The sequence below is a fragment of the Olea europaea genome, chromosome 1, assembly GCF_002742605.1.
Source record: "Olea europaea var. sylvestris chromosome 1, O_europaea_v1, whole genome shotgun sequence".
NCBI lineage: Eukaryota > Viridiplantae > Streptophyta > Magnoliopsida > Lamiales > Oleaceae > Olea > Olea europaea.
The window spans coordinates 22,369,441-22,384,186 of NC_036237.1; the positions used below are offsets into that span (position 1 = coordinate 22,369,441).

At 41.7% G+C, this 14,746-nt stretch overlaps 1 protein-coding gene across 1 annotated transcript; it reads left to right on the top strand.

Annotated features, from left to right (window-relative positions):
• The first annotated feature begins 1,973 nt into the window (after positions 1–1,973).
• LOC111406040 lies at positions 1,974–3,554 on the top strand. Its single transcript, XM_023035223.1, has 2 exons — positions 1,974–2,494; positions 2,573–3,554. Exons 1-2 carry the CDS (start codon positions 1,974–1,976, stop codon positions 3,552–3,554), a joined length of 1,503 nt encoding a protein of 500 aa, XP_022890991.1.
• Positions 3,555–14,746: the final 11,192 nt, after the last annotated feature.

Consider the following 14,746-nt stretch of genomic DNA (forward strand, 5'->3'; position numbering starts at 1 on the left):
TCAATGAAGCATTTTATAAGGTGGAGGTAGTTTTTATTCAAGTTTATTATTTCTTTTTCATTCACCCTGGCCCTAGTGTGCTATGCTGTTCTCCAAACTGGAACCATCTCTGTGAGGGCCCTATCTGGTTGTGTCACCTTTCCACACCCGGATTTAAATCCTTGTGCTCCACTAAATAATTAGTCGACAAGTCCGGAAGGTATATATTTGACTGTGTTCCAATGCTTGAGCTGAATTTCTGGTATCTATAAGATTTGGTTTATATAATTACATCTATAGGAATGTTTACTCACTTCGAATACAAATGTTGACTCTCAGCTATAGGTTGTTGTAAATTATATAATCTTTCTCGAGCTGATGTATATGCTTTAATCAAACAGAGTCGTTATTGCATCATATTTACACTTTCTTTTTGATTTATATCTTTTAGTAGAATCAAAATGACAAAGAATGATTCATATAGCTGACCCTCAAATTTAGTCAAGTAGATTTATCCCCGTGTGCCAAATATTGTGATGGCTCGAGCCACTTTTGCAGGTTTGAATTGTGTCACTTGGAGTGTGTTCTTGCAGCTGCTGGGAGTTTGGAGTTCGACATCTTGACATTCTTTTCTTTTATATTTCACTTGAAAAACAGCGATGCTAATTTGTACAGCATTTATGTAAATTTACAAGGATAATATCTAAATAAAGGTATTGTCCCATCTTCCGTGAAGGAGCCAAATGAAACTAAAGTTTCATGTTCGGTTTTGACTTGGACATTTCCAAAATGTGGAATCGACGTTGCCACAACGCTCCTTGTAACCTTCCAAGCTAATAATGTGGGTTTGATTCTGATGATTCCGAGATTGGTAACCCCGAACTATCCCTGAGTCTGTGTATCATGATCGACCTCGACCTAATACCCCGAGTTGATCTTGGTGAGTTGGGACTATTTGAGGTCGGGGTTCACCCCCAAGGTCGGGTTTCTTTCCCAATGCTGCCCACCGACTTAATCTCCAAAAGAAAATAGACCCCATCTAAGTCTACTCCTCCCCTGATTAGAACTCTAACAGAATACTTCTAATCACACTCCAACACCTAATCCTAAGGGGGAAAGGACTCTTTCAATAATAGAATACTTCTATAGCTCCCCCACCAACACCTATAAATACTTGGCCAAAGCTCAACACAAAGGTACGTTTTTCATTATCTTCAGTTTATAGCCTCTCGCACTAAATTCCCTATCTGACTTAAGCATCGGAGGGGCGACGAGCACACACTTCGTTGCCTTTGTTGCAGGTAATTGCAGACCGGTCGTATTCATCAAAGTGAAGTTGGACCATCAAGTTCGAGATCTTTCAGGTGACATTTTTTGGTAGCATCATTGGCACCGTCTGTGGGAAGCGCTACCAAAAGCCATGGTGAATACACGATCGGGTCTTTCACCAGCAAGCTCATCCGCTCCAAATCCTCCCCCTGGAGATCACCCTGTCCCTCAAGAGGAATCATCAGAGATGGCGGCACCGCTACCAGCTGTCATTACCACCGGAGCTTTTGAAGAGCTCCGCCAACAAGTTACTACATTGACTCAGTTATTAAGCCAAAGAAACTCACACCCATCACATACACCAACACCGGATGGCGATCTTATGGCAGCCGCTCAAGCTCGAGCTCCACGAAACATCCCTGATAATGGTGTTGGAACCTCCGGTGTACCTCCTATGACTGCAGCATCAAGGGCAGTAACGATAGAATCAGGGGAGCTTGCCAGAATCATCCAAGAAGGTATTGCCGCGGGCCTAGCACAGAAATCAAAGGGGACAACAGGCTTTACCCCTAGCACCCCCTTTACTCCTGAAGTACTGTCCTACCCCCTTCCAGATAGGTTCAAGTACCCCAAGATAAAGGAGTATGATGGAACCACTGACCCTATCAACCACCTCATATATATATACCGATATTATGAACCTACAGGTCGCACCTGACGCTGTAATGTGCAAAGCCTTCCCTCAAACTCTTACAAGCGCAGCTAGAGATTGGTTCTCCACATTAGAGCCAAATTCTATCGCCTCATTCGCAGACTTGGCCAATAAATTCTCTGCTTTCTTCGCAAGCAGCAAGAGAATTAGGAAAACAGCTGCATCACTTATGCAGATGCGCCAGGGACCCAATGAAACATTACGCAATTTCATGACCAGATTCAATAAAGAAAGACTTCAGATTCCCGATCTACATATTACAGCTGCGGTCTCAGCTTTGACATACGCTATAAGATGTGAAGCATTCAAGATGTCTTTGTCGAAAACCCCCCCGAAGTCAGTAATCGACCTCCTAACTCGAGCTGAGAAATACATCAATATGGAAGAAACTCTAACCCCAAGAAAGGATGTCTCACCTTCGCTAAGGCCAGACAATAAGAGACCACGTGAACCCAATCAACGAGACGATAATCCTTGGGTCAAGCAAAAACAAAACCCCCGACAGGAAACTTTTACTCCCCTGAATACATCAAGGTCCAACATCCTGATGGAAATCAAGGAACTCAAAGAGCTTAAGTGGCCTCCCAGAATGTGATCATTACCTGAAAACAGAGACAGAACCAAGTACTGTGACTTCCACCGAGACCACGGACATACCACTGAGGGGTGTTTGGCTCTGAAGCAGCAAATTGAGGCCCTCATCAGGAGGGGTTTTTTGGGCTCTTACACTAGCCATGAAAAACGCCCGAGGAACAAGCAGAATAACATACATGAGGGGCGTAGTAGTGAACCACCAATAGCTGGCACTATTAACGTTATTATCGGAGGAACAGCTTCAGGGGGAGACGCCAACAATGGACGTAAGAAGTACGCCAAACAGCTTCCAGTCTCTCCTGGCACGGATCTTGCTCATACGGAAGATATCACCTTCGGGTCCAAGGATTTGGAAGGAATATCCTTCCCCCATGATGACGCCCTAGTCATATCAGCCATCATAGCTAACTTCGAGATCAAGAGAATTCTTGTGGATAATGGAAATGCAGCTAATGTACTGTCTCATGAAGCTTTAGTTCAGATGGGTATCTCAGTGGAACAACTCAAGCCTGTTAAAACACCCCTACAAGGATTTGGTGGCGGGGTCATCACCCCTGAAGGTATTGTTGAATTACCCATGACTTTAGGATCTGAAGGTCCGCAGGTAACCCATATAGTAACTTTCGAAGTTGTCCGAACTCCGATGGCCTATAACGCCATTCTGGGAAGACAATTGCTAAATAAAATCAGAGCTATTATCTCAACTTTTCACCTGGCGATGAAGTTCCCCACATATAGTGGAGTTGGGGTCGTCCGAGGAAGCCAAACTATGGCTCGCCAGTGTTATGTGACCAGTGTCCGAAAAATAAAGGGTGACGTCATGCAGCTTACAGAGCTCGAGCTCGAGCTTGAAAATCGTAGGAGACTTGCCCTGGTAGAGGAGTTGGTCGAGGTCGAGCTCGTGCCTGGTAGGAAGGTGACAGTAGGGCGTGACCTTGATTCAACCATCATGGCTAAACTCATAAGTTATCTCTCCCAAAACCAAGACGTATTCGCATAGACAGTTGAAGACATGCCCGGAATTGACCCCGAGGTTTTCGTACACAGGCTCAATGTAAACCCAGGAGCCAAACCTATTAAACAAAGGAAAAGACAGTTTGCGCCTGAACGGCGTGGAGTCATACGAGAAGAGATTGCCAAGCTGCTCAATGCACAATTCATCCGAGAAGTACAATATCCTGACTGGCTCACCAATGTAGTTCTCGTAAAAAAGGCCAATGGAAAGTGGCGAGTTTGCATTGACTTCACTGATTTGAACAAAGTATGTCTAAAAGATAGCTATCCCCTACCTCGGATTGACAGTCTCGTTGACAGCACTTCGGGTCACAAATTGTACAGCTTTTTGGACGCATTCTCAGGGTACCACCAAATACCAATGGCCGCAGAAGATCAAGAGAAGACCTCATTCATGGCAGACTCCGCCATCTACTGTTATAAGGCTATGCCATTCGGCTTAAAGAACGCAGGGGCTACATATCAGAGGCTAATCAACAAGGTCTTTGCTGATTTAATTGGGAAAACCATTGAGGCTTACGTAGATGACATGGTGGTCAAAAGTAAACAGGTGGATGATCATATCACCGATCTTGAAGAAGTGTTTTCCACACTACGAAAATACAACATGAAGCTCAACCCAACAAAATGTGCCTTTGGGGTAGCATCAGGAAAGTTTCTAGGTTTCATGATCACAAATAGAGAAATAAAAGCCAACCCTGACAAGATCCAAGCCCTGATATCTATGGAAGCCCCAAAGAGCAAAAAGGACATCCAAAAGCTTACAGGTCGGGTAGCAGCATTGAACAGATTTGTCTCTCGGGCAGCAGATAAATGTTTCCCTTTTTTCAAAGTTCTAAGAGGCCACAAGAGTTTTTGAATGGAATGACGAATGCGATCTAGCCTTCCAACAACTTAAGCAAACTTTAGCTGTACCTCCGGTTCTTGCCAAACCAGAGCCTGGTGATACTTTGTTCCTTTACTTGGCTGTTTCTCAAAATACCGTAAGTGGGGTACTAGTAAAGGAAAAAGGAAAGGTGCAACAACCCATCTACTATGTCAGTAAAGTACTTCTTGACACAGAAACTCGGTATAATCTTGCGAAACAGTTAGCTCTTGCTTTGATAGTAATTGCTAGAAAGTTGCGACAATATTTCCAATCTCACCCTATAATAGTTCTCACCAATCAACCACTTAAGCACATACTTCAGAGACCAGATGTCTCAGGAAGGCTATTAAAATGGGCGATCGAGCTTGGCGAGTTCGACATAGAATTCAAGCCTCGACCTTCCAGAAAGGCCAGAAGTAAACCCGAGCACGACCTCAAAAACCTGGGAGATATTTGTTGACGGTGCATCGAATAGCTCGGGCTCGAGGGCCGGGATAATCATCATGAGCCCGGACAAAACCATTGAAGTTCAATGTGCGCTTAGGTTTGAGTTTGAAGCAACCAACAACGAAGCGAAATATGAAGCTGTGGTCATTGCTCTGGAACTTGCCAGGAATTTGGAATTAGAGCACATCAGAGTCTTCAGTGACTCACAGCTCGTTGTTGGATAGATTGAAGGATCCTTTGAAAGAAAAGATGAAAAGATGAGCTCATACTGTCTAAAAGTACACGACCTTCAAAGGCAGTTCACAAGTTGTGAAATATTGAAAATAGCAAGGGCAGATAACTCCAAAGCTGATGCACTATCTAGACTTGTTTTCATGAGGATAGATGGACTCGACAGAACAGTGCACATCAAGATTGTCACAGAGCCTAGCATAAACATGAAGCCGAGCGTCATGGACATTGACCAGAAGCCCTCCTGGATTGATCCAATAGTTGAGTATATAAGTAATGGAGACCTACCTCCTAACCCTCGAGCCGCAAGAAGTATTCGAGCCAAAGCTGCTAGGTATTGCATGATCAGAGGGGTGCTGTTTCGACAAAGCCTCACGCTCCCCTATCTGAGATGCCTTAAGCCTTCCGAATCTCTCCAAGCCCTGACTGAGGTTCACGAGGGAGTATGCGGAAATCACCAGGGAGCCAGGGCCCTTGCCTACAAATTAATAAGGTATGGATACTACTGGCCAACTATGAAAAAAGATGCAGCTGAATACGTCAAAAGATGCGACAAATGTCAGAGGTTTGGTAATGCTATACATGCCCTTGTAGAAGAGTTGACCTCTATCCATTATTCAGCACCATTTGAACAATGGGGAGTCGACATTCTTGGTCCTTTCCCCATGGCCCGAGGACAATTAAAATTTGCTGTGGTAGCAGTTGAATACTTCACAAAGTGGGTAGAAGCCGAACCCCTAGCAAAAATATCAGAGGCCAAGCTCAGATCATTTATATGGAAGTCTATTGTATGTAGGTTTGGAATACCCAAAGTACTTATAACAGACAATGGAAGGCAGTTCGACAATTCACAATTCAGAAACTTTTGTGTCAATCTCGGTATCGACCATCGACTAACGTCAGTATCGCACCCTCAAAGCAATGACCTCGCTGAGGTGACAAATAGAATCATACTTTAGGACCTTCGCACCAGAATTGGAAATGCAAGAGGTGACTGGCCCGATGAGTTGCCCTCTATATTATGGGCATATAGAACTTCTCATAAGACAGCAACAGGCGAGACTCCCTTCATGTTAGCTTTTGGCTTGGAGGCCACTATCCCCATCGAAATCAGTCTTCCCACTTTAAGGAGGGTTGAACCTGGCATGGAAGACCGAACAACCGAACATCTTGACTTGCTGGAAGAAGTAAGAGAGCAAGCTTCACTAAGAGCTGCTAGTTACCAAAATAAAACGGCAAAGTATTTCAACACCAAAGTCAAGACCCGAGAATTTAAGAGTGGCGATTTGGTTCTAAGAAAAGCAGAGGCTGCTGGACACCCTCCAGGTAAACTTGGACCAGTGTGGGAAGGTTCATTCGAAGTCATACGAAGGATCAAAAGAGGAGCATACAGCCTTAGAGATACTTCAGGAAATCCACTCCCAAGGCCTTAGAACGTGGATAACCTAAAAATATATTATAAGTAGAATAGCAATAGCATCACACAAGGGCTTGCACGCCCGTCTTATTTGCTTTCAAGTAGCTCGGGGCTATGAACCCTTGGGCATTTTTTTTTTCTTTCAAGTAGCTCGGGGCTATGAACCCTAGAGCATTTTTTGCTTTCAAGTAGCTCGGGCCAAGTATCCTTGAGCACCTAATAATATTCAAAGTTTTCTTTTCCTAGCATTACTTAAACCTTGGCATAATGACGTGCTTCGAGAATGCAGCCATTTTAACATTAGTGTAATGACGTGCTATGGGCATGCAACTAATAACCCTAGCATAATAACATGCTGCGGGCATGCAGCCACTTTAACATTAGTGTAATGACGTGCTACGGGCATGCAACTAATAACTTTGGCATAATGACGTGCTTCGGGCATGCAGCCACTTTAACATTAGTGTAATGACGTGCTTTGGGCATGCAACTAAACTTTAGCGTGATGACATACGGGCATATAGCTTGAGGTCACGAACCCCGAACTTCTTCTCATCTAAATTTAGTAATGGATAAGTTCGGGGTCGGGCAAGTTGACATGACAAAAGTCAGACACGACCTAGAACTCATCATCTAAACTGACTTTCAGGCCCTAAAGTTCGACATCGATGACTACATCAAGAATCGAGCTGAGACATGCCTGGTGTTTAAGGTCGAAGTGTTGATCGAATTTAACCCCGTGTCGCAAATCACCCCGAGCTAGAAAAGGCCCTAGTTATTGCAAACTAAAAAGCTCGAACTCATCATCTGGTTCGACCTATGGGTCTAATGACAACATCAAGGATCGAGCTCGTGCATGCTTGACGTTCAACATATGTGCACGAACATTAATCAATCATTAAATCAAAAAAACAAGTGCTCGAACATTGATCAATAAAATAGCAAAAGTATCAGCCCAGTTCGGGCAACATTACAAAAAATTTTTAAAAACCTAATCGATATCTACAACCTTGACTTCATCCCCTTGATCGCCAGCCCTGGCGTCATCTCCATCACCGTCATTATCATCTTCATCATCGTCCTCGACCTCAGAAGCTGAAAGTTCGAGATCTCCTGCGAGCTTGTTCACCGTCTTCAAGTCCTCGACGAGGGACTTCAAGTCCTCAGGCATCTTCGTGCGAAGATAAGAGTGGGCAAGGCGAAGCCCTTAATGGTAAGAGCCCGACCCGTACTGTCCCAGCAGGGTCCCAAACTCGTCGGACTTCTTGAAGTCTTCGACATCTTGAGCTTTAGCCTCCTCACGAGCCTTTGCGAGCTTTTCGCCGAAGCTCCTCTGGGACTGGAAAAGCTCGAGCTTAACTTCCTCGACTTCAGCCTTGGATGTCTCCAGCTCCTCTCGGGACTTCTTGAGGTCAGCCTCAGTAGTTTTGAGAGCTTTTTCCAAGTCACGAGCTCGCTTTTCAGCTCGCTCCTTTTCCTTTAATACCTCGTCCATTTTGATATTGATGCCATTTAAGGTAAGACCTCGAGCCACGCTCAGCGTCTGCACAAAGAAAGAAAGAAAACCCAAAGTCAGTTCGATCAAAGAAGATGAAAGATAAAAAATACAGTTAAGTTTGGTATCTTACCCTTAAGGTCAAAGCCTCCAGTGTCTTGACGCCTTCATTGATGTTGACCTCCTTCTCGAACCTTTCAACAAGGTCCTTCACCAGGACACACTCTGTGTATTCCTCGAGGGCAATATCTGAGATAGGCTCGAAGCCTGAATCTACGACACCATAACAGCCCCAAGCTCGATCTTCATATTTCATCTTCGGACGAGGCGTTAAAGTCGGGCTCCTTAACATCGAGGGTTGACCTCTAGGAGGCACCGAGCTCTCAAGAGGAACCTCAGGAACCCTAACATCGGCGTGCCTGGCCCTCTTCTTTCCCTTTTTTGAGGCCGGGGCTTTGGACATCGGCCCCTTGGCCTTATGGTGGACATTGGCCAACAGTTTAGACGGATCAAAAGACATCTCAAGATCTGCAAGAAACAAATTAGAAGACATTCGCACGAACTCGATGTCATGAATACAACGATAGAGCTTAAAAAGTAAAAAACATACCCTCGAGGCCTTTTACATTCGCAAGGTCGAGGGTGTCATCCTCGAGCAAATAATCAATCTTCTCTGCCAAAGGGTCGTGGTTAACTAACCTTAATATGTCCCTCTCTAGAACCTCAAAATACGCCTGACCCTCATTAAACTGATCCTTACTAGGGATCTCCCACCTCGGGCTAAAGGGATGGTCGAGATCCTGGGGCTTTACAAAGAAAAATCTCTCCTTCCAACCCCGAAGAGAGCTCGGGGTATCAGGCGTTCTAAACCACCCTTTATTGACAAATACACAAAACAGTTGAACCCCGGCGAATACTTCATATCATACACCATCCTCAGAAGGTCGGCCCTAGGCTCGATATCGAGGCATCTACATAATATAAAGAAGTAGACCAAAAGCCTCCAACCATTAGGAGCTAACTGACTCGGACACATATAGAACGAAGTTAGGAAGTGGATAAAAAAGGGGTGAAGAGGCCACCTCATCCCAGCCTTAAGGGCATCCCTGAAAAACGTCATCTCCTCCTCTCGAGCTCCTAATATACCTTCGGTATTTTCAGGAACCCTAACATCACAAATGGGCATCACCTCGAACTCTCTAGCTATCTTAATAATTACATGTTCTTTATAAATGGTCGGGTTCTTTGGGTAAGTCAATGCCTCTCCTGTAGGGTGCGAGCTAACAGGAAAGGCCAAGGTGACAAGATATCGACCTTGATCACCCGGAGCCTCGACAGCTATACTAGGGGCAGTAGGGTTCTCATTATCCCCCGAACTCTTAGAAAGCCTACTACTGTCACTATTACTCGACCCCCTACTGCTACTACTACCACTACCACTACTGCTACTACTCGACATTACTCTACTCAAATAATTAACAACTTAAAGGCTCGAACTCTTACCTTAATGGAGATCGCTCACAACCCACTATCCCCGAACTCGAGCTTCTTTTACAGAGAGTGGAGAGTAAAAAGTGAAAAAGTGAAAATGAATAGTGGGGTATTTATAGGGGTCATGGGCATACCAACAGTCACTTAATCTAAAACCTTTAAAAGGACACGTGGCAAAGATCTAAGTTCGAGCTCTGACAACCAGCCACATGACAGACACGTGACATTGTATATGTCCAACAGGTAATCGACAGGTGTCAAGGTCGATATCAAGCCACGACATCCTTTTTTCATCTCAATCTAAGATCGTTTACCCTTCACGATCTACAACTCAGATGCACGGGGGCCTATGATGATTCCGGGATTGGTAACCCTGAACTATCCCTGAGTCCATGTATCATGATCGACCTCGACCTAATACCCCGAGTTGATCTTGGTGAGTTGGGACTATTTGAGGTCGGGGTTCACCCCCAAGGTCGGGTTTCTTTCCCAATGCTGCCCACCGACTTAATCTCTAAAAGAAAATAGACCCCACCTAAGTCTACTCCTCCCCTGATTAGAACTCTAACAGAATACTTCTAATCACACTCCAACATCTAATCCTAAGGGGGAAAGGACTCTTTCAATAATAGAATCCTTCTACAGCTCCCCCACCAACACCTATAAATACTTGGCCAAAGCTCAACACAAAGGTACATTTTTCATTATCTTCAGTTTATAGCCTCACGCACTAAATTCTCTATCTGACTTAAGCATCGGAAGGGCGACGAGCACACACCTCGTTGCCTTTGTTGCAGGTAATCGCAGACCGGTCGTATTCATCAAAGTGAAGTTGGACCATCAAGTTCGAGATCTTTCAGGTGACATTTTTTGGTAGCATCAGATTCTAACTACTCCCTTGTATTTTTCTCTTCTGACTGTGCGATTAACACTATATCTATCTACCTAGTCCGACTACAACATGTGTTTTTCTCAAACTTAAATCTTCTCTCCGCACACCCCCCCCCCCCACACAACTTTTTATTTATTTATTTTTTTAATTTTAAATATCCCTAATAGTTCATAAAGTTAGGAGGAAAAAACTACAATCTGTGGCCGTTCCCTCACCCCCACCCCCCGGCCCGGGGCATCCCAAAAATAAAACTAAAAAATAATTTCAAAATATCCCTAAAAGTTCATAAACTTCACGATAAAAAAAGGCAAGTAGGGATTGCAATGGGGCGGGGGCGGGACGGGGTCATGCCTTTTTTTTTCTTTTTTTTTTCCTCCCTCAAATTCACAATTTAAAAACGCTAACATCCAAATTAAGTACTCGAAACAAACAATATCCGAAAATAAACAATTACAAATACAATTACATTGTAACTAAATTTCACTTCTTTATTCAAAAATAAATTAAATGTTTTTCCATTTTTATAACTTCATTCATCGGCAGGTTTAGAGATTGTAGAAGATGGATCCTAAAAAACGAAAAAAAATATTATACTCAATATCATCATAAATTCATAATAACGATGATTAAAATTTAAATTATGTAATAAATAAAATTACTTCCTCATCATTCATCTTGGAGCAACTTCCGAAATATACAGATGGTGCAGAATCCGCTATTAATAAAATAAAATAATTAGTAATAAGAAAATTTATAAAAGAAACAATATAAAAAGCAAATGTTTCTATACATCGTACAGTGAATATCGGCTCATAACCAATCTTGAGCACACATTAAAGCCTCCAAAGTTTTGGGATGAAGTCTATTTCTGTGTGGACTAACAAATCTATCACTACTATTGAAAGCAGATTCGGATGCTACAGTAGATACCGGGATGGCCAAAATATCTTTTGCAATTCGAGATAAAGTTGGATATTTGATTGAATTTACTTTCCACCATATCAATATATCAAAATCATCCGATCGAGGCAATATAGGCTCATCCAAAAAAGTATCAAGCTTGATTTTCACACTACTAGGAGTTTCAACTTTAGAAACAAATTTATAAAAATCCGCTATGCGATCTGATTTATTATTAGCACTTGACGTCTCGGTTTGACAAGAAGAAGTAGAAGATTGAGCTAAAGATCCACTTGAATCATTCTTTTTCTGATAATCGTGCACCAAATTGCTACAAACTTGATATATTTTGTCAATCTCACTTGTAGTATTCTGATTAAAAATACGAGGATAATAAAACTTAACTAACATCATCTTATACCTCGGATCCAACACTGCTTCTAAAGCCAAAACTCCATGAATATCGCTCTAATACTTATTAAACTTTTCCATCATACTGGTTGCCATCATTTGAACTTCCACATAAGGAGATTCAAGCCACTCATACAATGACAGTTGTAGTTGGATACTTTGTTCCTGAAAACAATTCAGTAACCTAAAAAAACAACCTTTAACTTCTTACATATTTCTTTTGCTAAATCCCAATCACCATCACTAGGGAAACATTTATATCGTGATTCCCTTTGTTTCAAACGCGGAAAAACATCCTTATAAATCAAAGCAATGCTAAGTATCAAATACGTCGAATTCCACCTTATTTTACAATCAAGCACCAATTTTTTCTCACAATCAATTTTCAATTAACATGTAAAGAGCTCAAATTTTTCAGATCTCTTTGGCGTGGCTGTCCAATAAGCAACACTATCACGAATTTTTTCAACACTACCACTAATAATATCCAACCCATCCTTCACAATAAGATTTAATTTATGTGCACAACAGCTCATATGAAAAAATTCACCATTCAGTACAAGAGAATGAGTACAAAGTTGACTTAACACAATACTGATCATTGCATCATTTGTGGTGCTATTATCTACCGTTAAAGTTAGTAATTTACGATCAATATTCCAGTCCATCAAGCTGCTTAATAGAGTTTCTGAAAACACATCAGCAATATGAAGGCACGACACATATATAAACCTGAGTTCATTCAAGAACAAATTAAATCAACTAAAAGAATATCATTTTGGTAAATTATGAGAACAAGTGAATGTAATGTTTTACTATACCTCATGATTCGACTCTGTAATTTCCATTCATCATCTAGGAAATGAGCAGTGATAACCATAAATTCTCTCTTTTGATTAGAAGAGGTCCACATGTCGGTAGTGATCGAAATTCTACTCTCGATCTTCTCAAGTGCAATCATATTTTTTGCTCTCTCGTATTCATAGATTTCAAAATGTCGTTCTTCAAAGTGTTGCGACAAGGAACCTTAAACAATGGTTGTAGGTCGTGCAAGAACTCTCAAAATCCAATGTGATCAACCATAGACAAAGGATACTCATACAAAATCACCATTTTTGAAAGACTGTATCTACACTTATCTGGATCGAAAGAGTAAGTACTCATTGTGACCTTGCCACTCGTGGCATCCTTTTTGAAATTTAATGTTGCTTGGTGAGTATTATCCTTATAACGGAATACACATCTCTTCAAATGATCATGCAAATGCTTTGTGCCATTTTTTGTTTCACCCCCTAACTGTTTCTTGCAATGATTGCATATAGCCTTCAATTTCTCATCAATTTTCTGTCTTTTGTAGTGCTCCCACACAGTTGAAGTCAATTTCGTCTTTCCAAATGATATTTCTCCAATATCACTCTCCTCGTCACTTAGGTTTATTGTCCTTTCATCCGCATTTGGTAACAGTTTAACTAGATCTTCTTGCGGGACATTGCTCTCCAGTACATTGGTCGTTCTATCTTCCTCACGTATTGGTCCAAATCCAATACTTTCAACACTACTTGGGCCAGACATCTGTGCAAATAACAAACGATTGTTAAGAATGTTATTTCCAAGTCATTATGTAAACAAAAAGTAATGAGCATAATGTCATGATTCACAAATAATCTCATTTGTTGTCTTTCCTAAATAAGAATGATTTTTCATCTTTCCCCAGTGTTATTAGAAGTTATAGTAACCAAAATCATCTCTAATTCATTTCAAACTCCTAATAGAAAAATTAAAGATGAAGCTCAAGTCAAAATGTTCAGAATAAGATGTGGCCCCTCACTTTTAGCAGAATTCCATACACCAGAAACACTTGTCTAAACCTTAATACATATTTTTGCAAGAATACAACAAATCTCAACATAATTGTTTCTCAAAAATTACTTCATCAGAAGAATCAATTTTGTTTCTACAGTAACAGAACATATATAAGCAATGTGTTGAGAGGACAGATTTCAGAATTCCATCAGCTTGGTTTATCAACAAAAGTTGATGAATCTTGCTTACATCATTTGCATTTCGGATTGCCTTGAAACCCGAACCATGAACGGTGTCAACAAGCTTCGGCTTTGCTTTCTTATTCATCGTGACCAAGTCCTAATGCAAAAATATAGAACTCTCGAGTAAAATTGTAAGCACTTACTCGAGTCGAGCCGAAATTTTTTTTCACAAGAATGCGGCAACGGCAACGGCAATGCCTAAACTAAACTTGAAAGGTAGGATATATATAATTATATATAAATGATGTGCCCATCGAAAAATGTCACACAGAAGCATTAACTCATACTCTAAACTTTAACATAGATTACAGAAAATAAATAACTAACCATAATAACATACATAAAGAAGATTATTGTTATCGAAAAGTAGAATTAAATCCTTACAGGCACAAGAGAGCTAACCGGAGAGATGACGTCGGTGGCGGTGCTACTAGCAGCGTATTGGCTGTGATGGAGGTAACAAGTGGTCTCAATCTAGCTGCTGGAAGGGGGTTTTTATTCAGATTTCTAGCAAGAGAGTAAGGCAGAAGGAAACAGGGAGTCTGGAGTATTGCAGACGCGGCAGAAGGACACGATTGGTATTGCAATTGAAAACAACAGAAAGTAGCAGCAGGTGTCCAGGGACTGGATCAAAACAGCGATGGTAATTGCATAAGGTTCCACGAATGGTGAGGCATGGTGGTGCGTATCTCATGTTGAAGATGTGGAAATTTGCAAACAGTGGCAGTGCAATGAATAACGTCAGGTGGTGTGCTGATCAGTGATGGCGGTGACAGATCTACTTGGTGGTTTGGTTGGCAATGGCGTCTTCGCCGTCTTGTGAATGGGTCGAACGAGGAGGAAATTGGAAAAGAAAAGATTAGGGTAAGTGGGGATTGGGGAAGTGGGCAACCGGTTGTAATGTAAATTATGTAATACATATATATATATATATATATTTTTTTTTTTTTTTTTTTTTTTTTTTTTTTTTTTTTTTTTTTT

Excerpts from the sequence above, each read along its gene's own strand:
- LOC111406040 (XM_023035223.1), top strand. The coding sequence starts at position 1,974 with ATGTGCAAAGCCTTCCCTCAAACTCTTACAAGCGCAGCTAGAGATTGG. Across the intron at positions 2,495-2,572 it reads ACTCCCCTGAATACATCAAG|AGACAGAACCAAGTACTGTG; the intron begins GTCCAACATCCT and ends ACCTGAAAACAG.